Source organism: Notothenia coriiceps, unplaced genomic scaffold, assembly GCF_000735185.1.
Source record: "Notothenia coriiceps isolate Sejong01 unplaced genomic scaffold, NC01 NC01_scaffold00017308, whole genome shotgun sequence".
NCBI classification, from domain to species: domain Eukaryota; kingdom Metazoa; phylum Chordata; class Actinopteri; order Perciformes; family Nototheniidae; genus Notothenia; species Notothenia coriiceps.
Genome location: NW_011350009.1, coordinates 34,247 through 59,886, shown reverse-complemented (window position 1 = coordinate 59,886; position 25,640 = coordinate 34,247). Strand labels below are relative to the sequence as shown.

Below are 25,640 nucleotides of genomic sequence, written 5' to 3'. Positions count from 1 at the left end.
ACATCCATTGACAGATGTTTCCACTGGGATAGATGTTATTAACTATCATTTTATGTTTACCCCATCATTGACTTCATGCTTAAGTGGGTAAAGATGCTCCTTGACAACATCATGTTAGAACAGAATTGGCACACCGTATTGAAGAACGGTAACAACATGACAAGACAGAGTTTCTAAGTGTTTGCTTTTTTAGTGTTTGCAAAATTACATCATTTTGATGTTAACTGAGCTGTCACTTCATCCCCTGAAGTGATCAGTGATTCAGTATTAAGGGTAAATCAGTTAGACAATTGCTGTCCAATAATGCTTCATGTCGCCTTGAGATATTATGAGAAACTCCACAGAAAAATAAACACAGTATCAAATATGTACTATCATCATACAACCGCATGACTTTCACTGTGTCACTGCCAGATGTTATAAGTCTTGTAAGATAATTTAAAAGGAATGTTGGCACTCTGGTGAATTTGAAGACTCAGACGCCTGCCAGGACTCCTCTCCATTTAATTACTCAGTGGTAAACTCTACTTCAGTTTTGGAAGACAGGCTGATTTACGGGTAGACCTAACACACACATTTTCACAAGGTGCTCAGATAATTAACTTCTCTCTCCTTTTATTTCCCTTATTTTTTATTAGATGGGCCTTGGCACAGAAACCCTGCAGAGAAAGAGAAAGGCTCCGGCCCCTCCCCCCACCCCAGCTTCCACCACCCCAGGCCCTGATGACACTTCGACCTCCGCCTCTCCCACCTCTGATGCTACTGAAGCTCCTACCCCATCCTTCCGTATTAAAGTGGCACAGTCAAACACTGTGTCCTATACCACTGTGGTAACGCAAACAGTAAACCCCGTCACCTTGAAAACAGTAGCACAGCCTCCACCCGTGATCGCTGCCACCCCCACCCCCAGTTCTCCGACCCCCAGCTCCCCGACCCCCAGCTCCCCGACCCCCAGCGGCAGCAGCACCACAGACAGCCTAGCGGTCCAGGACTCCAGCTCTGAACTCAGCCACAGCCTTGAGGACTCTGACGTTGACCTGGACCAGGCAGTGTCGTACTGCAGCACCCTGACCAGCAGCACGGAGAGCGGCTCTGCTCGGGTCCATCCCGCTGTGAAAAGATCCAGCGGCAGGGTGGAGGAATCCCAGAAGGCCAGCAGCACGACGGCCAAACTAGATCCAGAGGTCATGTCCACCAGCAGCTCCAGATCAGACACTGAGTCGGCCCTGAACCTGAAACTGGATGACGTTGAGCACAACAGAAACAGCGCAATGGGTAAATATTTATAAAATGGCAGCACAGTCACTAAAAGAACAACTCATATAAATGCAGAGATGGCAAAAGTACACACATCCTTTACTCAAGTAGAAGTACAGATACTTGTGTTTAAAAATACTCTGATAAAAGTAGAAGTACTGACTAAACTTCTTTACTCAAGTAAAAGTAAAGAAGTATGGGCTTCGAAATGTACTTAAGTAAAAAGTACCCATAACTACCTACTGTTTTAAGAGTACCTGACCTCCCTTTATAGTAATAGAACAATGATGTCATTGTTAGCTAATGAATGTTTCCATGCTGAACAACGGCAAAATGACAACGTTTTCATTGGTCCCTCTTCTTTAGAGAAGACCAGGAAATGATGGATACATGGATCGTGTTAAAATCAATAGGCATGCAATGACTCTAAATAATAATGATCACGCCACCAAACACACATTCAAACTAAAGGAACCAGCCTGTTTTGAAAATGTAAGAAGAAGAAAGTACAGGTATTTGTCTTAAAAATGTAAGAAGTAAAAGTAAAAAGTCGTCAGAAAAATAAGTAGTGGAGTAAAGTACTGATACCAGAAAAATGTACTTAAGTACAGTAACTAAGTATTTGTACTCCACTACTTCCCACCTCTGTATAAATGTTTGTTGATTTTAGTGATGTTTAACACTCTCTCTGTGGGTTAATGAAGTGAAACAGTCTGAAGTTGAGTTGCCCTGGAGGAATGAGCTGTCACACTGCTGCAACCTCTGAAACTTAAACTGTCAAGAATGACGTAAATCACCTGGTGAAAGAGTAAATGTGTGTGTGTGTGTGTGTGTGTGTGTGTGTGTGTGTGTGTGTGTGTGTGTGTGTGTGTGTGTGTGTGTGTGTGTGTGTGTGTGTGTGTGTGTGTACACTGTACTGTATNATGTGTGTGTGTGTGTGTGTGTGTGTGTGTGTGCGTACACTTCATGGCTGAAGTACAGGAACTTGTGGAGCTGGTTTTCATCATAGCCTACAAGACAATACAGTCCTTGTCTTTCGCCTGTGCTTATCAATCCCTCACTTTCTTATCTTCTCTTTTTTTCCACTTTCTCTCTCAGTTGCTGTCTTCATTTCTCTCTTTCTCATGTGTATGCAGCCACTCACCCGAAACCCTCAAAGCCGGCAGATACAATGAGACAGATCCATCATAGATTTAAGCCGGATCAACTTGAACTTTAACTGGCCTTGTATTGATCTGTTATAAAACCTAGATCTCTCCCCGCAACAAAGTGAGATTGCAGAAGAGGGCTACTGTGTCTGACAGGGGGCAGGGATGAGAGAGAGGTAGACCTCAGAAAAAGGCATGAGAAAGGTGAGGGTATCAGAATGGAGTTCAGAGCAAGGAGCATGGGAAGGTTTGGCAGTGGGGATGACAAGGTAGAAACAAGGGGAGCAGGGGGGTTTAAAAAGAGGAGGATGATGGACAGGCACATGAAAGCAAGAGAAAGGATGAAATATGAGGAGGTTATTGCATTAGTCAGGAATAGAACAGAGCACAGGGAACTCTTGTTTCCTCTATCCTGACACTGCTGACAGTACAACACATTCTCTCTGCTCTTGCTTTAAAGCTATCTTTGGTTTAAATCTTCTTTCTTTAACTTTTAAATTTAAAAAATGCTTTTATTCTTGCACTCAATCTCCACATCAACATGCAGCAGCTAAACACTAAATGTTATTTCTGGTACACAGGATAGGGTGAAACACCTACATCCAGGGTGGTGCCCTCTGTTATATATACAGAAACAATATAATATATATTTAATATAATGTATACAGTGTATTTACATAGGGTTGATTGGCCATTTATGTGTGCTTCATACAGCCTTTCATTTGAGCAAAAACAATGTGTGCATGTCAAATGGTAAACTATATATCCTTTGCTTTGGGAGCCTTTTGATTCTAAAGACCATAAAAAGTCTTAAAACAGTCAAACTATAAGGGATACTGGAGTATAGAATAGCTCGTTAGTACAATTTTGAATCTCTATTTGTAAATCATTGCTTCTATGCAATATTTACATAAACTCTTCAAACTCTTGTAATGCTGAAGCCTAAGCCTATCTTTGAAAACATGTATCTGTGGAATCTGCAAATATTCTTCTCACTGCTTGTTCAGCTTGAAGAAATGAACTCAATTAACATTTAAGTATTGTCTTACCTTTAAATCTGGTTAGCAACCTCCACTGTTTGATATTGGCATTGATATAGTACTTGTGTTTTTGAGACATTAATCATATGGTTATTTAGCTGAGCACCAAAGGCATCAGTGCAGTGTATGTCTATGTGGTTGTTTAGTTATTTCTTTATGAGAAACATAATGTATGCAAACCCAGACACAATAACACAAGGGGGAAAAACGTATCAAATTGTAGGATTAGAGAAGAAGAATTTTACCGCTGGTGTGTGTGTTCCAGAAGCTGTCAAGGTTATGATGGTGTTGTTCATCATCGCAGCCCTGCACGCCGTCTCAGTTCCTTCCTGTTGTCGACAGCAGAGTAAACAGACAAAGCAGCACATCGAAAGCACCTGCTGACTAAGACACAGCACGCTGATGCATCTGTAGTCTTATAGTGACAGTTCTGTAGCTGTATTTCAACAGTGCTGTTGTATAGTAATTTTGCTTTTGCCCCTACAACCCAATATTTTAACTTTAACCCTTTCATCAGTCCACAATTCTGTTAGCATCACCCGCCTCCAGTGCTTTGTGAATGTATATATTACACATCCGTACTCTTTACTTCCTTTCTTGCTGCCTCTTCTTTCATTAACAACCACATTGCTTTTCTTCTTTGATCAAGTCAATGTTTAAAATGTCACAATTTTAAATGTCTCCTAAAAATGTCCTGCATTTACAAATATGTTTTGTATTGATTGTACACAAGTTGGAAGCAATACTGAAAGCCACAGTAGCAGCTAAGAAATAAAACATGAGTTCCGCTCCTGCCGCACATGTTGTTATGCAGGTTATTGCAGGATTTATCTAAGCTGAAAGTTAGCCATAAACCTGAGGTAGGTGTCACTTTTCAGCTCAAAAGACCTTTGTTGCCAAGATTTGGCCTAATATACATACAGTAGATTTTGAAAATCAACAGGATTGTTGGTATTAACCTACAGTACAAATAAATATACTGTAAACATAAGATTGTCTGACAGCACTTTAACAAGTGATAAACCCTCTGGCTCAGCACCCACAGAAACTGGAGTTTGAGAACAAGAACATCCGAACATTAAGAAAACCACTGTTTGAATAACAAGCCGTTTCTAAGAAGTGGAGCACAAGAACACAGAAGCAAAGACGTTGCCAGCATAAATAAAAAACAAAATAACTGTGATTGCATAATCTCTGCTACTTTCAGTCTGATAACTTGTAAGATGTTTCTCCCACATTCCCCTCTTTTAATTACAAACATGACCCTGAGATCTTGCCCTGCCTGCCTGCTATTTCTCCCATAGGAGCCGCTGATCGACCAGTGCCGCCCAAACCTCACCGCTCACCAGGCCCCCCGCAGCTTGTCCTCCCGTCCTCCCCGTCCTCCCCCCCCATTGAGCCCACAGAAAGCAGATCCCTGCAGAGTCCCATGGAGGCGGGGGAAGCGGCTCCACAGTGTAGGTTCCAGATGGGCTGCCCCTCTTTTTCTTTCACTGTTGCTCTTTCTTTTCTGTCCTAGAAGCTGCCTTCCTGCTTTGCTAACCTTTAATTCCATCCAATCAGAATGTGTTCTATCCTCTACTGCCAAACCTTTTTGTGTACGTGTGTGTGTGTGTGTGTGTGTGTGTGTGTGTGTGTGTGTGTGTGTGTGTGTGTGTGTGTGTGTGTGTGTGTGTGTGTGTGTGTGTGTATGTGAATAATGCATCTGTCCTCGCCTGCTTTCCATCTTTCCATCAGTGAGATAGGCGTTGTTAAATGATACTGGGGCCATGCGAGGTCAAGGTGCTTAATTTCTATTAATGTCAAACTGTTATAGTCCAAAAGGTCAGAGCAGGGGTCACGACGAATCAACCGGAGATGCTTTTTTGTTGCATTTATACAGTGCATGGAATATATTAGATGTATATTGAAATACATTGTTGAGGGATGCTGAACCTGATGCAGGCCACTCTTTTTTTCTGTATGTCTTTACTTTTATGTTTTTCGCCAAAGGCTGGTTTTATCGTCATCCCTGCTAAATGCAATGTATCTCATCTATCCATCTCAATTCTCACTTTCTTTTCTTTACCCCCCCCCCCCACCCTGCTTTATAGTGTACTGCTGTGGGCCTTTGCGTCTGCGCTCCAAACACTCCTGAAGTCTCTCTGGCTTGACCCGCCCGTCGCCTGACAATCACATCCAATCAGTTTCCTTTGCTTCTTCTTGGCCCCTTCTTACATCTGCTGGACTTTCACCACCCTCCTTTCATTCTTTGGAGATGTATTTTTTCTGTTTCTTCTTGTATATGTTGTCTTATTGCTACCACCATTTTCAACCGTCCATGTTTATTTGCTTTCACTTGGAGTAACTGTGCCTCACAGAAAACCACTTTAATCCATGTGATGTTTTGGATTTCAGTTTTTTGACACACAAAATGCTACAAGTCAAAGCAAGAAGTGCCATCCAATTTCTCTCCTTAAGCAATGTTTTTTTTCCTTTATCTTTTTTTACAAATGTATGTATATAGCGTTGGTGGTTTTGTATTTCAACTTGCTGGTTGTTATTGATTTTGCATGAGATCAGAGCTGGGTTAAAAGTGGACAGAGAATGTGGTCAGAGGGCTATACAATGGCAGATGAGCTAACCCCTGGACGTATCAGTTACAGCTAGATTGATGGGTGGGAGGCTCAAATGCGGCTATGAGGCAAGGTCATGTGATATCTACATGTCAATATTTTGGTGATGCGATATCTGCAGATCAATAGTTTGACAGCGTATGTTTCTCTGTCTCTGCTTGGTGTTATGGCTTGGTTTAGAAATCTGAGACCTGAAAGCATGCTGCCTTTGGCAATATTATGGAAAGGGTGATCTATCAATGACATGTTGCTCTTAGGTAGTATTGCCTCATGTATTTTAAAGATAGGTTTTTTTAAAGACCTTCAAAGGAAAGCTCCGAACAGCTTACTTGGTGAAGAGAATGATACTACAAACTGATCTGTTGTTTGACTTATTATTTGGACGCTTATAGTTGCATGAATGCTTCACAGTTTGTTTTAAATATTAAGCAGGGGTCCAAAGTGATCCTTATGTTGTGACATCCTATGTGTATCATTTTCGTCTGAACAACTGCAAGACACCTGGCCTTAAGGGAAGATTGTAGCATAAAACTACTTGTTTAGACATTTAAGCACTTCATGATTAAATTGAAAAAGATGCATGTCAGAAAATGGTAAATGCTCTATTTGTGGCTATGATAAAGGGAACATTCACTAACATTTATGTGGATGTTGAATCAGTGTGCTGATAGTTAATGTAGTCAATTGAAGCTATACATGCTATATCACCTGAGAGCACTGAGTTCTCCTGCTTACAGAGCCAAGCTGTCAGCACCTACAAGTACATGTTGCAGTGATTGGCTCTGTCTATAACATCCTTAGCAGTTATTCTGGGATTGTCCCTGCAACGTCAAATGTCTGGTTGAGGGAAAAACAGATTATATTTACTTTGATCAGCTATATTTTTAATCAACCATGATTGGCACATTTTCTCTTTAAGGTAATGGAACCCTTGTATTCATCATCACTGATTCTGTCACAATATGATGCTTTATTGTGTTGTCACTGACTCTTTTTGAGGTATATCAAATATTATTTGTCCTTTGCAAGCTCAAAGCCTTTGAGATGTGGTACAAAAGTGTAGCCTAGTTAAGGGAATGTGTACTCATTGAACCGGTTGTGTAGTGAGATTGAAAACATGCTTATCTGTAAAGACAATCTGTTTTGTGATTGAAAAAACACAATAAATGTTTGACTGACATTTTCCAATTAAACAGTTGAAGACTGCATCAAGATTCAAGTACCTTGGTTTGGGTTTGTGCATGGATTGCCATGGTTAGATGTTGTAACAGGTCACACTATTGATTTGCTCCAGACACCTTTTGTTTGGCTTTAACTGAAGCATGTGCCTAAGGTCATGTTGAGTTTGATAACTATTTGTTTGTAATGCAAGGATATAAGTGTGTACAGACCATAGGGCAGTGTGAGTATATGTGCACTTGTGTGTGTACGTGCATGTGTACTTGTGTGTGTACGTGCGTGTGTGTGTGTGTGTGTGTGTGTGTGTGTGTGTGTGTGTGTGTGTGTGTGTGTGTGTGTGTGTGTGTGTGTGGGCTGATTGTGGCTGAAGCTGGCATGACTAAGCTGTTGCTGGGAAGGAGCTGGGAGGACAGCCCTGTGAGTCATCACCGCATCTTCTGGAACTGACTGTTCTCTCCACACCATTAGGACCTGGCCCAAAACTGACATGCCAAGCACACACACACACACACACACACACACACACACACACACACACACACACACACACACACACACACACACACACACACACACACACACAAGATATATTTGAGCACAATGCTTGCACAAATGCATCTACAGTATGGTATTACAAACAAGGTCACTCACTGTTAAACTCATTTGAAAGAATCCCCTGATGGCTTCCCAGTACTGTTACACGCTGACCTAACAACTGGTGCATTTCTTTTATTTTGGCCTAGAGTTCAATCATTTCAGTAACAGACTAAATATGTTCTCAGAATTCCACAAGAAAGACCAAAGCATGACTGTACTAAAGAGATGAGAGGCTTTCACTGGGACCCTTAAACACTTAAAAAAAATCATATCGAAAGGGTTTGTTTACAATGAATCCACCCGCACATCATTAAAGATGTTACATCAAGCCACAAGTGGTTGTGCTCCAGGCTTTGTGTTTGTATATGTGGCGGCGTGTGTTCTGGTTTGTGTGTGTGTGTAGTGTCAGAATAAATGTTGAACCTAATGTAAATACTTCCCCCTCTATTTCTTGCTTTTGCTCGCTCTGCATCCTGGGCTCTTTTTCAAACAAATGCTCTCATGATATGTCTTACTGTTTTTATAATTGTTTTTCCAGCTATCAAAAGTCTTTAGTGTTGGTTTAAAACAAGACAAAGAAAAAGGTCAACTCGTTTGTTTTAAGTAAATGCATGTCATGGTTTAACAAAACATTTAGTCTTGATTAGGATTTTATATTTTTCCTACCCAGATACATGCCCATTCTTAGGCCTTTAATTTCACCATACTAACCTTAGGCCATTTGAAACCCTTTGACTTGGATTGTAATATTTTTAAAGGAAACTGATAACACAATACTGATGCTAAGAATTTTCTTGACCCTCTCCCAGCTTGGCTCCACTCCATGCAAAGCTCTGCAGCCGTGTCAAGGAAACCAGAAACGGGCACGCCTGACGAGGAGACCGCGTCTGTGGGCAGTAGCAGCAGCAGTCTGCCTGACCAGGGCTACGCTGCCTCTGAAGGCATTGCAGAGGGCGAGGACATGGGCCTGGTCGGCTCTCCATCTGACACCCAACCCACATCCCCAAATGGGAGTTTGTCCCTGGATGGAAATAGCCGACCTGGACCAGAGAGGCTGCTTGGACCAGCACGGGACAATTCCAGTGACAGTGACGAGGGCTGTGCGACCTGGGGATCAAGACACAGGTAGTGAAGAAGAAGTGATAACAATTACATTAACAAAAGGCACGGAAGTAAGGGTTAACAAAAGTAGGGGATCAAAGTAGAATGAAGTTAACAAGCAATAACTGTATATCTTTACATAATGTTTCAAGATGATTGGCTTAGGCCCATTAAAGGTCTCCTATTATACTCTTTTTCATCAATATACTATAGGTCTCAGATATATACAAATATGTCTCTGAGGTGTTTGGCAAAAATACCAAACAGATCATGCACTGTAGCATCCCGTAAACCCCTCTGTTTCAGCCCTGTTTCAAAAGTGCGGATTCTCTGTCTGTTACTTTAGATGAAAATAAGGAGCCACGCCCCTCTGCGAGATATTTGGCTAAAAATAACCCACTGGTGCTCTAGGAGGAGATTCAGGTGATAAGGAGGGCGGGGGTTGGTTATTGGCTAATGGTTACACAAGCCAAAAAATCGTTGGTTAATACATGTGCCAGTCAACATGCTGTGGGTCTGAGTCAACCTAACCACCAATATGTATTACCTGCATTAATAAACATCTATAATTAGATTATTGCATTTGCCGATCAAGTTTAGTTTTACATCTTTATTTCACCGGAAGAATGAACCCTCACTGTTTCAGATGACTACACTATAGAAGTATTTCCACTGTTTAAACTGCTCTAGCAGAAATAACCAAGAGCAGTTCCCGCAATGTGTTATATTTGAGTTGTAGTCAAGGCTGGCACCCTCAACCTTTGGAAGCTGGCTGACATAGTTATGGTTTCTAGGCCGTTATTCAAAGGCTTTTGTGGGAAATTATTGCAGCCCCAGATCACTTTCCACCTTTTAAGTTGTTGTGAAATGTGCATGGTAATGTGACCAGACCAGAATCCTGGATTGCTGCTATTACTCAGAGCATTTTTATGAATCCAGGGACTGGCCTGATGCGGCCGGCTGCTCTGTTTTCCAGGAAAACCTTGTTTTCTCAAAATCACTGACATTATATTTGGTTTGGCCTCCTTGTTGTAATTTGTTATGGCTAATATGCCAGTAACTCATGAGAATGCTCTGTTGAACCATTAAAAAGAGTGAAGGAAGTATAAACTGTGGTGATAATATCTTCACGGCTACGTGTTTGAGAGCCAGCAGGCGGCAAAAAAAGTGAAATCCAATTTATTTTAAATATCTGAAACCAACATTTATTTTCATTCTTCAACTGCTGAACTGCATTTAGCCTTTTGGTTTCTGGGGCAGTTTGGGGAAAGTAAGGGAGCCAGATGTAACAACAGCATCAAATAAGCAGCACATAACAGCTGGTGGCTGGATGACTGTTAATAAGAATTATGGGCAGTGCTAGTTTATGGCTGCTCCTACGCACTAATCAGTTTTTTGCATTACAAATGTTTCATGACTCTGCGTGTTTGTTTTCACATGTGCATCCCTCAATATGTATTATTGACACATGTTTTTGTGTTCTATCCTCAGGCACAATGACATCAGTCCACAAGCAAAGTCTGGCAGGTTAAAAAAAAAACATGACCCAGAGCTCACAGCCCAGCTCCATCAGACTTTTGCAGATGTTGAAGCGAACCTTGCAGGTGGGTGAGCATCGCATACCCATAATATTAAACTGGTATATTTTATTGCTTTATTGAGGTGAAGAATATATGACTTCCAAGGCTCTACATACCTTGGAAGTAATATATTCTGCAGTTCAGTAAAGCATTAAACCCGTTGATCATCATAACACTACAACATCACATTTATATATACGTTTATATATGTAGTTTGATGTCAAATAGATTTGAAATGTTTCACATGACTGGGACTATTTCAAACTGAAGTTATAGCCATGGTAATATTTTTAGAAATAAATCTGTGCCCAAAGTATGATGTATTAACGTATTCCACATTTTCTAGATCACATAGATATAGCTTCAGCAAAGAAGTCTCCTTATACCATGTCCACAGACAGTAATGAGGTGCCGGTGTCCGTAGTGGACATGGATGTGCCAGTCACAGCCATAGATGAAGTACTGGAGGACTATGAACGCCACATTGTAGAGATTGAGACAAAGTCACTAACCAGGACGGCTGGCAGCAAAGGTAGGAAGAACGATATGGAAGAGCTGATACGTTGCCACTGTTGACAGTTGTATTATTATAATATATTTTAAATGACCTTTTCTTATCCCTTCTTATCACAGGTCCAGGCTTTTGTCAGCAGTCCAGTGTGGAGCCACAAAACAAAAACAACAATGCTTGTACAGCTGCTGACAGTAATAAAAGCAGCCGTGCAAACACTAAGCAGCTGCCTCAATCTGAGAAGCATAGAAAGTCTCTTGAGAATAAGTCTATCTCTGAGAAGAAGGAAGGCAAGATACAAGAGACAAAAACTAAAGAGATGCGTGTCACTGATACCAACAGTTTGAAAGAGGAAAAACAAAGAACATCAGCAGTGAAATCCAATGTAGACAAGCAGAAACACAGCAAGCCTGACCCCGTGAAAAGTGACGCTCAATCTTTTCAAGAGAAGAAGCCTGTTTTTCCACCAGCCAGTCAGATATCAGTACTGCCTGTAGAGAGAGATGAAGAGATGCACAGAGTTAGCCAGGGCCGCAGCTCTAATACTTCACACAGTCAAATAACTCGTAACGTCACATCCCGCTTCGGTATGAAAACTTTCACTGTGGTCCCTCCCAAACCTTCTGTTGTGCATGCTGCTATGGAAAAGCCAGCTGTCAAACTAACTGTCGGTGCCATTAAGATTGACGATCAAGGAAACATGGTGAAAGGGGGTACCTCCCGAAACAGAGTCGGTGATGAGTCTGGACTTAATTCCAGTGAGGGGTCTCCTCTTCTTGGAAAAGCCAAAGCTTTTTGGAGCTCAAACGAAAGACAAGAAAGTTCTGTGCCTCACAGCAAAAATGTCAGTGATAAGGTTAAAGAGACCACAGATGGCCTGAAAAGTAGTCCCGCTGCAACCTCAGTAACTACTTTAAGGAGCAGTAACACTGAGGACCTGAAAACTACTCAAACTCCAGTTTATAAACCTGCAGAGAGGACGCAGCCTAAAGAGATGGTTAGAGAAGAAGCGAAAGAACCAGCAAGAGCCGTCAAAGTTGCAAAAGAAGAGCAGGTACAGGTGGAGAGCAACATCTCAGTGTCCAAAAACAATCACCAGCCAAGTAATTACCCTACACTTCCCCCTCCCATGCTTCCAGACCTGAAGAGAGACCTGTCCTTCCTCAAACCATCCAGGCGGACCTCCAGTCAATATGTGGCGTCTGCCATCACTAAATACACCCCACAGACCTCAGCTAAACCCAGCTCTATCTCTAATGTACATGACTCCTATTCTTCTTCGAAGTCACAGACTATCGGTTTCCAGAGGTCAGGTCGCTCTATACAAGTGAATCCAAACCAATCCTCCCAGTCATCTTTGTCAGATAATAAGGAGAATCACTCTTCTTCTAAATCCAACCCGCCCGGTCCTACGAGGTCTATGAGCTACCCGGAGTATATTTCTGACTGCCAGAGAGATTTTGCAGCAGTGAGACCGGACAGGGAAGGATTTGGAAGCTCTGTCGGATCCACCAAAGCAAGTTTTAATTCGCTGGAAACAGAAACAGCCAGGAATAGGCTTATTCAGTCTAGTAGGCCAATCCAAAATGACATGATTGCCAGTAATGACAACGATAATATTAAACAAATTCGTCTGAGAAGCCCCAGCCCTGCACAAAGCAGAACTCCACATTCATCTGCCAAACCTCCCACGGCCCCCAAGACTGTGTCCGAAGACCAGACAACTGTGAGTAAACCCAGTATTGGAATATTTTACTGTTAAACAAATGCTTTACATACAAATAATCACTGTCAATTAGTTATTTACAACTTCTCATCTTGTCTTCAGAACACGAGGGGCACGACCAAGGCAGTCACCAATCTGATACCTGATGCAAAACTCCAGCCTTCTGTCACAGTGACAGACACAAGTGCTTACACAGGTCCTCCACCCGTTACCCTGTTTGGGCCAGTAAAAAAGTTCAGACCAGTGATCTCTAGGTCTGTTGAGAAAGACTCGTCTCTGCATGGCAGCCTGATGGAGGCCCTCCAGACAGGCGGAGCCAGGGACAGGCTCAAGAAGGTGAGATACACATTGTACAGTGCACATGGATGATGGTCGAGGAAAGAGCGATTATGATAACGATATGACATTTTGGAAATAATAGAAATGCACTATATTAACAATTTTGCCATTACAGCTGAAGTTGTTGTCTGGAAGACTATATTGGAATAATAATAATTCCTCTCTTTTTATCTTTTAATTAGCTATCCACTTCTGGTCCCAGCATCACAAAGAAAGCCTCCTATGTAGAGGAGGAGAATGAGAGATCTGCTCTCCTGGCTGCCATTAGAGCCCAGAGCAGCTCAGGGAGGCTGAAGAAGGTAAAAACACTCTTAGCTATTTACGCAATATCACCCCATGTCTGACCATATCAAGTGGGTGTGGTAAGGAGCTGAACCACGCCTTTAAAGTCACAGTATGATATGTTATTTTATTTTCATAATACATTTCTCATCCACTTTTAACCTCCTTAAATGAATCATTGAATATACCCACATTGCTTATATTATTTGTGCACATAAATAAATGATCCGACCCAGTGGATGAATCTCATCCCCTTTGTTGATCTTATGACACCTTTGGTATGGTTAGAAATGTCTTGACAACCATTCATTTCCATGGAAGATGGCGCTGAGATGATTCATCATTTTTGTCTTGTGTCACCACCACATCAACATTCTATATATATTTTGTTTATGACCACATTTCTGTAAACTCACTCCACCAGCTACAGATAGAACAGGGATGCTTCTTTTAAATGTTATTAAGAAAAATGTCAGCATGCTAACAAGCTAAAAGATGAGGAACATAAATTAGCATTTAGCATTGTCATTGTTAGCATGTTAGCCTGTAGCATTAGGCTGTTATAAACTCTTAGTCTTTAATAGAGAACAAACACATGGACTTATAGCATTACAGGTGGGACAAGAAGGATGTTTACTAGAAAATGTGACGGCTGAACTTTCTGTATTGTAAGCTAGTTAGCAGCTCACATAAGGGTGCATGAACCAGGTTATGCAAGCACGGGTGTCTATTTCCATCCCTCTGTGTGGACTGTGAGCTGTGGTTTGCTCTCATGTAAGAAAGAAAGAATGTGGAATGAAAGGGGCAGAAAAAGTGCTTCTGGAGCTAAAACATCTGCGGTTTTATTCTGGAGGTTCCTACCAGAAGTGGAATCTCTGGAATGGTACATGACTAAATCAGACACAAAAACTTCTCTTAGAGAAAAAAAAAGATAAATAAAGAAAACTAAACCACTTTGCACAATGGAGTTACAACAATATATAAATGTTACAATCATAAGTAAAAACATTCAATGCAGAAAGATTAGCACAAATGATGTTTAGATTAAAGAATATGGTTCAGAGGTTGACGTTAGACCATATGTGAGAGCCCCTGTCTATGTTTACATGTCTAAAGTTACCATTGTTCACTCTTTTGTTTCCTACAGACTAAATCTGGGTCTGCTGATGAGCTTGAGAAGTTCAGGACCGTGACATATGAGGAGGCAGGCCCTCCCTCCTCTCCCTCTCCTTCTGTCTTCACCCCACCACCGCACCCACCAGCACCCATGATGGCACCTCCACCTCCTCCTCCTGTCTTCTTGGCCCAGGGTAGGAATAGCACTGTGGCAGGTGCTAACGCCTCCATCAACCCTGCCTCGACCAGGGAGGCTATGCTGGACGCTATCCGCACTGGATCTGCTGCCGAGAGGCTAAAAAAGGTACAAATAACGGGAAACAAAAGTATACATTTACACCAAAGAGTGAAAGTTGTTACATCTTTTATCTACTCTGCATTGTGGGGATTTCAATTCTACAGTTGCTCCATGAAAAGGCAGTGATAAGCGTATAGACTCTCTTAAATATCACACACGTCACATATGATCAAATATTACCAGAGGCTGCTGGCTTCAAAATCTCAGTTCTGTCTGCAGAAAAGTTAGGGGAATATATAAACTAGTGAAGACATTAAAAATAAAACAAAGAGATTGAAATGTAGCATTGGCACAGCAAGTGATGAATATCGTAAAGATTCCATTTTTCTCATAAGCTTAATTTCACCCATAGAGACTCTTATCAAAGAAGAAAGGAGGGAGACAGACAGAACAGATTGAGACAAGAAAGCCAGACACACAGAAGAAAAAAGGCCTATGATATGAACTAGTGTCCTCTTTCTTCTCACATCTTTCGGTCTGGTTCCTCACGTCTTGCAACGTTCAAAGACACCACTGGCAGAAGAAAGCTCTCCTGCGGTGCAGCAGCAGGGAATCTGGAAACTAATCGCTCATAGTAACACATTCACAGATTCTACTGACAGCCCCACTGTACTGCTGTATGAATATTTTAAAGAAGATAAAGTTGAATTTCAGGTCAGGAGCTGTGTAAAAGTAGAGTTGACTGAACGTTTTCTCATTAATATTTGCATTGTTTTAGTCAGACGAAAAGTAAAACATGTTCACCACATTCAGACTTGAGCTAAAAAAAAGGGTACATATAAAACTTTCTTTAGTTAAGGCATTTGTTCTATGTTTTGCCCACCATACATGAACTTTTGCCACCAAAGTGGAGAATTACAAACATGACTTGTTGTGTTCCTTTTAATAGGTCGCTGCGCCCAGAAAGACAGTCCAAGTGAATGGCAGACTGGGAACAATCCAGACAACCTCCTCAACACTCCCTCAGCCATAGGAGGGGACGCCCACACCACCGTAACAAAGGACATATTAACGCTATTAATATATTGTTTCAGGTCGTTATTGTTTTGCCATTGTGCTTTTGCAAATTACTTTTGGAAAACTTGAGTCACATTTTGAGTGGATGCTTTTTGAAAGTTGTGGGGAACCTTATCAAAGGCGTGACACAAATTCCAATATAAAAAATAAGAAAGAAAGAATGGTTTTTACATGCCATCTAGATATGATCGTTTGTTCATAAAGGGTTTCGCACCTCTGACAACCAACCAGGGCCTTATGCTTAAAAGATTTCGTATGAAAGGAGAGTATTTAAATACTACTTCTATGTATTTATGTTGTGAAAGTTGTTCTTAGTAGCCAAACCAATACGATCTCTCTGATAATTGTGTCACAGGTGAAAGGATTGCAGTTAATTCCATGTATAATATCAGTTCTATCAGTTAGCGTTAGCCTGCTGGAGAGAGTTTATGTCCATCTTTACAACATTTCGCAGTTCCTAAACATATCTTGCCATCTGTACTTGAATTCAGTAGTCTCAACTGGAATGTTGTACAAAGTGTGTGCCAATGAAAGCAGATTTAAATGGTTTATGATTTTATTTTATTTTTTCCTTGATTTTTTCCCCTCAGTTAAGTTATGGATGCCTTAAACTGTTGCTCACTCAGTGTTATGTACATGATGTTTGCTTAATATTCTATATAGGCTGCAATAAGTTGAATCTGCTGAATTTCCAGATTTCAACTACTTATTATTTGTCTAACAAATTACAAAAACTGAAAACTTAAGTGCATTTTCAAAAATAATGGATATATCCATTGATGATGTTTGATTTTTTTGTTTAAAAGTGTATTTTAATCAGATCTGGTCCATACAGTATGCCAACTTCTGCATTTCTTGGCTCTGAAAAAGAAAAAGATGGTGATGACTGATTTGTGCCTTTTATCTAAATATACTTCTAATTTAGCTTCTAATCATCATTTAGTGCTGCTGTTTAAGATCTATAAAGACATTGTAATGCGTGAGTGGCCTGCAGAAAACATATACTTGTACAGCAGCGATACGACTGACCGTGCCTTTGATGTTAGATCTATTTGAGAAATTAAGATGAACCTTTTCTTTCCTTAAAATGTCAACATTTTTGAAGCACTGTTATGGAAAGATATCAATGGGCAAAGATATAAGTTAACTAACCAACAAGTTACTATGGCGATTGGTCGTAGGAAAGCTGTAGGAAGGCATTAGTTTAGGTTGCCTTAATTTAGGCACATGGTGTTGCATTCCATTATGCTCCATTATAAGTTTACAGTGTGGAGTAGCTATGATGGCTATGAGAAACCTAGAGCATTCATATTCAGGTATAAATGCTTGCTGCTGTGGATTGTGAGAAATCTGAGTAAAGGGAGTTTTATAGAGATTATTTTTAATTCATGCTCACCTGTTTTTCCCTGAGAGGGAAAACCTTGAGATATATTTTCTTTTTTCACTAGAAGAGATTATTTCATTCACGCAATAGCCTACTGTAGCATTGTATATTTTGTACACGAGAATCACAGTAAAATATTTGATACAAATCCTCAATAGAGAGCTATTTCACTGATAGTGTGAACATTTTATAAGCTATTGCTTTTTAAGTTTTAAGTGCACATTGTTTTTTGGGGACGGTTATTTTTGTCTGCCTTACTTTTTGATTCAATAAATAATTTTGCAATCAACTCCAAAGTGACTTGCACCTGATATTCCTGTATTTTATCTTTCTACAATAAAAATGTGCCTTTCTTTTTAGTGTCATTCCAATGTGCCTGAGCCTTTTGCAGCAAATATGTATATATTGTAACCTCTCTTTCTCTTTACCTCAATACAAAGGAGCTATATTCCAGTCAGCCACTCATGACCCTGACTCATCACTATGTGGTCACATGAAATGGCTTTCGCAGAACTTCAACCTAACCTCTATTCCTGAAACACTAGTCATTGTGCCTTTCTTCCTTCCCTTAGAATGATGCCAATATCTACATTAGCTGTGCAATCACACGTAAACACAGTAGATACACAGGGCGACTGTGGCTGTGAGGGAGTGTGGTCGTCTTTCAACCAGAAGGTTGTGGGTTCGATCCCAGCCCATGCAGTCAACATGTCGATGTATCCTTGGGCAAGATACTTAACCCTGAGTTGCTCCCGATGGCATGGCCAACGGTGTGTGAAAGTGTGTGTGAATGTTAGGTCCTAGAGTAAGGTACACTGCTCTGTATGAATGGGTGTGAATGGGTGAATGACATGTAGTATGTAAAGTGCTTTGAGGGGTCTTAAAGACTGGATAAAGCGCTATATAAGTACAGTCCATTTACCATTTACACATATTGGTGGGGCAATTTCAAGTCTTTAATTATAAACAAATGCTCTTTGAATAAATATTCCCTTTTCGTGGCAAAGATGTAACCAGGTAAAATGTAAATGGTGGGATTTTTACATACCAATGAAGGGCGACTGGTCATTTACTGGGTACTGTCGTAGCAGTGGAATATGTCTGAGAGTTTGTAAGAGTGATCTTGGCTGTAAATACATGCAAAGGACCACAGGCTCTTCTTTTGTGGGTACAAATTCTGCAGTTGATCTACTTTACAAATCGTGTGGTTTCTTGTCTCCCTGTGGGTGTGAGTGATATTTTTGTCGTGAGTCTGTACGTGTGTTGAAACATACGGTTCCAAAACATTTTAAGCTACCGACAATGTAAACAACCTCTAATTCAAGAATTACCAGAAAATCACACCACATAAGACAACAGCAGTTATACAATTTAGGTTTGGCTTTGGTTACGCCTTTATAGACATGTTGGTAAGTTTGTTGCCATAACAGTTTTACATAGGGCTTGAGGCAATCCACTTTAGTGAAAGCCTTTCCCTCACTGCCTTGACTTCTATTACTCAGCTTTGTTGAAGTTGACTTATGAGTGATGGAGATAGTGAGATCGATCATCAGCAGGGGTTTGTTTTGAATTTGTTTTCCGATGTTAAGCAGTCTACTATATATCTGATCAATCAATTTTAACAAAAGGCCTATGTGTGATGCTGAATGTCTGATGAGGGGAAATCAACATAATGTGTGTTTAGTTTATGTCTCAGTGCAGTCCCGCAGGAAGAATGCTTTGTTGCATGGTGGCACACTGAATATGAGTGATGTGATAATGTGTGTTTGTATGTCTGATGCAATGACTGCACAATGTGTGCTCTTTGAGTGCATGTTAACACTGATGGGACACAGTGTGAGCCCCTTGTTATTCTTAAACCAGATGCATACACACAGGACCGATGACTTTTTGCACTTCAGATTCCCATGGTGTGTTCACATAATTTAAGCTTACCCAAGTCTGAAATATCACATGAAATATGGGAAAAAAGTAAACGCTAGTTCTCCATGTTTTTATTTCTGCCTGAGACTGAGCTTTATCTGACTCTGCTGTGGGCTTCAATTCAAGCTGGTGCATGTCACTCCTCCTACATGTTTTATGTTTCTCCAGTTTAAATTACAATAACCCACTAGGTGAATGTACACCTTTTGCTGTCAGTAATATACACATCAGAATGTCTTATGCAATATCCTCACAAGGCTCATAAGTACAACAGTGCTCCAAGGTTACTCTGGTGCAATGAGATTTGACACCCCGTTGGGCAATATGCATACTTCACAGTGTTTTTATTTGTGATTGTGCACGTCAGAGCAGGGCATTATTACCATGTGACTACTTTGGTTTACCATTGATGTCCTTAAAGGATCTTATGGTAATAATCTTAACCACTGAGCTTACATATACAATACAGTAACCTTAGCCCTTATTAAGCCAGTTAACAAATACGATTACCATGTTTTTATGAAAGGCTGAAGCTGAATTCAAGTTTGTTTAATTTTTATTAACATGGTCCTCAGTAAACAACAGTGTGCATAACACTACCATCTTACCTAGATATTCCTCAAAGCCCCCCTATTTAACCTTATTTAAACCTGGGCCGACCAAAGTCAAGCCATTAATGTTGCTTATGTTTGTTGAATGACTCAACATTAATGTTCAATGGGTTTAATTTCTTACATAAAAGTGTATTTAAAATAACCTGTTGCCTAAAACTGTAAAGTATAATAAACTGAAGTATGAATTGAACCAATGTTTTATGCTAATTGTGTTAGGGCTGTTAAAGTATTCTTAGCATATTTTAAAGGGTGTTTATCTTCAAAGCGAATGAAAACTGCGAGGTAAATTAGTAGGCCTATAATCATTGTCACCAATTCTATCAATATAATTTCTAAATACCAGTAAGATTTAGAGGTTGTATTATATTTTCCATGAACATGAAGTTATGCAACAACTTGATTTAGGAGAAAGGTAAGAGAAGAACAATTTTCTATTGAGCAACTGCTTGTCTTCCTTAAAAAATATTTGGTATCGGTTTTATATGGGGTAAGACAACTTGAATATATAACAACCTGGTCAAATATATATTCTTATAGAGTAGGCAACGCCCTCTTTAATTCGCTTTATTTCACTTTAAGGTACAGATAGGCTACTATGAACAGCACACACTGAACTGAGCTCTTGAAAAAACAGCAGAATCTTCTAAACACGCCCTTATTCCCATGAGACTTGAACGCCGCATTAATCACCTCACTTGTGGGCGTGGTCTGTTCTAAGGGGGAGGAGTTGTTTGAGAGCTTGTGTGTGCGTGTTTTTGTGCGCGCGCGCGCGTGTGTGTGTGTGTGTGTGTGTGTGTGTGTGTGTGTGTGTGTGTGTGTGTTTGCTCCTCGCCCGACTGTATGAGCTGCCTACAGTCTTCTTTGCGGCCACTGTTTTCGCCTCCTCCTCCACCTTCTCCACTTCCTCCAGCCTCTGTCTATCTGTCCAGTCCGGGAATGTTGACCACCGTGGCCTGATCCATCCAACGCCGCCGAGTGTCCCTCTTCTCCTGACTGCCACTCCGTGTTCGTCTCTGAGGGTCGTAGCCTGCCTCTGGTTATAAGGTGAGTGCATGTTACCGGATGAAGACGCTGTTCCCATGCCTCTTGTTGGGGGGTGGGCATAACAAGTCCGCGGGGAGTTGGCATTAGCGCGTGTAATAAAAGTTTAATATGCTGTTGTGATTATGTTTTGCGGGTCGGAACACATGTGCGCACTGCGCGTTTACCGCCTCGCGGGACCGGTCCGTGCCCTTCTCTCTGACAACGTAGCGGCCAGTTAGTGAACTTTGAAAACAACTTTATTCATCGGGTCAGGCTGTTGCATTCAGCAATATTCACTCTACTCTATCTTTTCTAGTGGGACACTTCCACCGTGCACTGTTCCGGGGTTAGTTTTTCTGAGTCTCGTGCACCTTGCTGCACCTTTCTCAACCGTTACTGTGATTCGAGCGTCTCATGGCATGGGCAACACTATTTTGATCCCTGCCTTGTTTACGATTGCGTAACAGCAGTTACCCTACAGTGGCCCATAGCCTACTTTCTACCCCGTTGGACTCCAGCCCCCCCCCCCCGACCCATTCACAGACTCAATTCTGTGAGAGTTCCGCCAGTCTCGTCTTGTCGCCTTATCCTTTTGGCAGCATTTGCTTTGGGGGCGGGGAGTGGGAGAAAGAGGCGTTTTCCCAGGGTTACTAGCCCGACTGCAGTGGTTTCCAAAGTGGGCTCCAGGGCCCCACAGAGGGTTCTTGGGTGGGTTCCAGGGGATCCTGGTAAAGTGAGGAACTGAGAGGTTTTCAGTTTTTGGAGCGAGCACAGTAATGCAATAAGTAGATGTTTGTAATTACTGAACTGACTATAACAAGTGTTATCAGTGCACTTGTTAAGCAGCTCTGGAGTACTAAATGAATATAAGTTCAAGAGCGCTCCCAGAGGGAGTGTGTTGGGAAGTCTTATCAAACTGAAGTGGGTTTGATGTGAAAATATTTAGGAATCTCTTGCATACTTATCTCCCTTCAAGCTGTCACTCAGACAAATGCTGTAAATGCATTCTGTAAGTGCACCACTAGTTTATTGTTAGATTGTTTTAAATGATAACTGGAGGTAGGAGGCGTGTGGCGCAGTGGATTAGTGCGTTGGTGTTCGGATCAGGGGAGCACAGGTTCAAACCCCACTGCAGTCAGCATGTCGTTGTGTTCCATGGGCAAGACACTTCACCCCAAATTGCTCCTGTGGGGATCGCCCACAGTACTAAGTATGTAAGTGGCTTTGGATAAAAGCGTCTAACAATTAACATGCAATGTAATCTCATATCAAGTCAAAATACGTTCGATATTGCACGTCGTGGGTTTGGAGCAGGTCTTGAAAATCAGACCCGTGCAGGACTCTGGCGGGGATGCAATGTAGACAGGTATAAATGCAGATCATCCTCTGGCTGCAGCCTTGACCGGTACTTGCGTTTGATCAAAGTCAATGCGGAAAACCCGCACTCACACAAGTAGGAGGAGGTGAAGGGAATGAGCACTTTTTCAGCATTTTTGGCGAGTTGGGGGAACTCTGTCTCCATAGACAGCCAAAAGTGTGCAAGTGACACTTTACTCATCTTTTTCTCGTTCTTTTTTTCTCACGCTGCGACTCCCCTGAAGCTCTCTGGTGCCCCCCCACACTTTGAAAACCGCTGATCTAGACCAACTTTATATGTAAAAGTCTCGACAAAGCAACCCTTCATAGATCTAAGATTTAATCCGTCCTGTCTTTTAGGCATTCTTCCAAATCAATTTCTTTATTGGCTGCATGCAGCTTCTGCAGAAAGTTGCATAACCAACCGGATTTATGATTCTGGGAACTATCGATGTTGGCCTGTAGGTTTTGAATGCAGATCAGGTTTCTCATTGAAAAAGTGGAGTTGCGGATGAAGGAAGAACATAGGGACTGATATAAATGCTAAGACGTTGTAAGTAATGCATCCCAAATCTGTCCTGTCAGAGTAAACTTTCTTGGGAAAAACTAGTTGAAATGCTGAGATAACATTATCTCTTTAATGGTTAAAGAGTGTCTGGTGGTTTTGAGTCCATGTAGGCATTAAATACATACTGCCTTAATTACTATTTGGTTAATTAAAACTCTGTATACCTTAAAGGTCCCATGACATGCTTTTCCGGTTATTACCCGTCCCCTTGTGTGATATGTAGCTTTTTCTGCATGTAAACGGTCTGCAGAGTCACAAACCCTCAAAGTACACCCTGTAGCGAGTAAAACTCTAACACAGAAAATACCTGTCTATGCTGCCCCAGAACGCCTCGTTGGAGATTTTTCATTTTTCAAATTTTTCTTCCGGGAACCAATTGAAGTGACCACCCATTGGTCCAAATGGACCAATCCGTGGAGCTCCTCGTACATACACACTCTCTCAGCGGCGAAACTGCGACGCGCTGGGGGGGTGCTAGTGTAGCCTTGCAGATTGGAACATTGAACAATGTAAATCTATTCTAGTATACCTCAACAATGGAATTATGATCAGTAGAAATGGCCATGACATGGGACCTTTAACTAACAACTCTGTTAATAATGACGGAAACCATAACATAATTATCTACATACTGTATGTGTGGCCTCTAATTAAAAACCTTGCATTATACTCGCTTTAATATTCAATTAGCAGCCAGCATAGAACTGAATAATTGTAATTATATGTAATCAAACACTCTGCGTTAAATCACAAGAACTCGGGAAACCAATAAATGGATAAACATGATATTTAATAAAAAGCTAATAACGGGCCATTTTCAATTGAATCATATTATTTCTGTTCTGGCACCACTTTTTCTCTTTTTACAGCTTTTCCAATGACGTATTTCAGAACGACCAATCTGATCTGCTTTTGTATAAGGGCACCCTACCCTGCCTAGTGGTTAGAGTAAATCTGTAGTAATGGTTACTACAAACTAAAGACCCTGTGCACCAAAGCACTGCAGGGGGTATAATGGTAAACGTATGAGAACAGAACATAATGTAACATTACCAGCACTCATAGAGCCTCAACCCCCCTGACATCCAGAGGGGACAAAGAGAAGAAAAACTCCCAGAGAGCATCAAAGTACCACCACGAGCTGTTCCTTTCCTGTCTGCAACATCACATTAGTTTTAAAAGCACCCTGCTGGGAGCCCAGGGAAAGGTCAGCCGTTCTGCACAGACAAAAGGGAGACTTCCTGCTGCGAGACACTCGGACAGGTTCCAGTTTCATGTGCATTAGTTGACCCCCCCTCTCTTCCATCGTCTCTGGACTAAATCCACCAGACTCAGGGACAGTTTCATCCCATTGGCCATGTGACTGTTAAACACCTGAACCTGTGAGAGAACATCCATAACATTCATCTGTTTGCAACTTCAATATTCCAATTACTTGTATATAGACTATTCTGCATAATTTATATTATATTTTATTTGTACTTACTTGCACTATTTTACCTTTTTTATTGTGTTGCATTGGAGGAGCCTGAATGTAAAATGTGCAACATGGAGGTTGACAATACTATTAATGACAGAGCTGATTCCTATGTTTTTTAATTGGATTTAATTAGCAGAATGATACTCTAATTGTTGCTGGGATGGACGTCCATTTGACTGCAGCCTTAACTGAAATTGAAGATTGACTAAAATACATTTTCCTGAGCGGGATGATGCAATCTACTCAAAAACATTGACTTTAAATAAATGTATTATGTCAACACATTCCACATAACTGTATTAGGTTAGTTGTAAGCAATAATATTAAGTTGAATCTAATAGTTTTGTATTTAAACGTAAAACTATTGCTTTCAACTAACCTAATACAGTTATGTGAAATCTGTACATTTAATTAAAGTTTACTTGTTTAAAATGTAATTTGTTTTAGGTTGACTTATGAAATCTGTCCAGGGACTACAGATGAAAAATAGCCTCTTCGCTAATAACTCTGGCATTTTTACAGAAATGTGGATTAATGTGCACTGTCCCTGTTAAATAAATGAATGCAAAAAAAAAAGTAATTTGTTCTGTTTTTTCAGCAGTAAGTGTCTCTTTTGTCCGTAGAATCACAGGTGTCACTACCTTTGATTCTACGGACAAAAGAGACACTTCCTGCTGTGACACTTGGACAGCTACGGTTATACTTGCAGGTGCATTGCTACGGGAAGCTATTCCTGAAGCTTTCTGGCCAGGATGTCGTCATTATGCCGGCCACTTTCTCCCGCTGACTGAGAAAAAGGTCAGCAGGTGTGCTATGGTGAGTGCAGAACAGGTACTTACAACAGGGGTAATTGAGCAGTACGATGTCGTCCAGCGCGATGTACCCCTGCCGCTCCTCGGAGACGGTCGCTTCAAAGATGACCTGTGGAAGACAATGGGTAAATTAAATGAACACAGACCGTTACATCTTGAGTGGCAAGTAGACAGACAATATAGGAAATTAGAGGGAAGGAGTACAAAGGCCTGTCGAAAACAGACAGATTTTCCATTAATTCCATCAAGAATTAAGAAAGCTCCATTATCCGTTATCTTGAAGGTTTTGTGCTAAAGTTTTCTGTATTTTAATATCTTAATAGTTATTGGCAGGGCAACCTTTTCTTCTCTTTACAATTGCATAGGGATATATTTATAATATCAATATTTGGTTACTGTTGTCCATCAGTTTTCCATTAATGGGCCATCAAACCTCAACAATTTAGAGCCGAAAAAGGGCCTTCAGAGCTTTAACCGTCCTGTTGTGTTCATGTTACCCCCCTTACTTTGGTGTTCGTGGTCAAATTTGACCGGTCCTGTTTTAACTGCTATTACATTAACACAAAAACCATTAATCATCACCAAATTTCTTTTAACACCCTTTCAAACTGTAAGTACGTGTATCAGCACTACTGGTATACCATGAACAACCTAGACAATTAACAGTATTGCGC

At 41.0% G+C, this 25,640-nt stretch overlaps 2 protein-coding genes across 2 annotated transcripts in view; one reads left to right on the top strand and one right to left on the bottom strand.

The window, feature by feature from the left end:
- The first annotated feature begins 638 nt into the window (after positions 1 to 638).
- On the top strand, positions 639 to 17,532 carry LOC104950241 (protein cordon-bleu-like). Its single transcript, XM_010776729.1, has 10 exons — positions 639 to 1,275; positions 4,750 to 4,902; positions 8,646 to 8,961; positions 10,429 to 10,541; positions 10,864 to 11,049; positions 11,151 to 12,754; positions 12,857 to 13,090; positions 13,276 to 13,392; positions 14,523 to 14,795; positions 15,679 to 17,532. The coding sequence occupies exons 1-10, from the start codon at positions 639 to 641 to the stop codon at positions 15,760 to 15,762; spliced, it is 3,717 nt and encodes a 1,238-aa protein (XP_010775031.1). The 3' UTR covers positions 15,763 to 17,532.
- A 7,339-nt stretch (positions 17,533 to 24,871) lies between these two features.
- The window catches only part of LOC104950242 (receptor-type tyrosine-protein phosphatase U-like), a gene marked incomplete at its 5' end in the record, with an annotated part of 10,024 nt that continues 9,255 nt past the window's right edge, over positions 24,872 to 25,640 (bottom strand). Inside the window, one exon of the mRNA XM_010776730.1 lies at positions 24,872 to 25,075. Coding sequence (XP_010775032.1) covers positions 24,872 to 25,075 — 204 coding nt within the window. The remainder of the gene's footprint in view (positions 25,076 to 25,640) is intronic.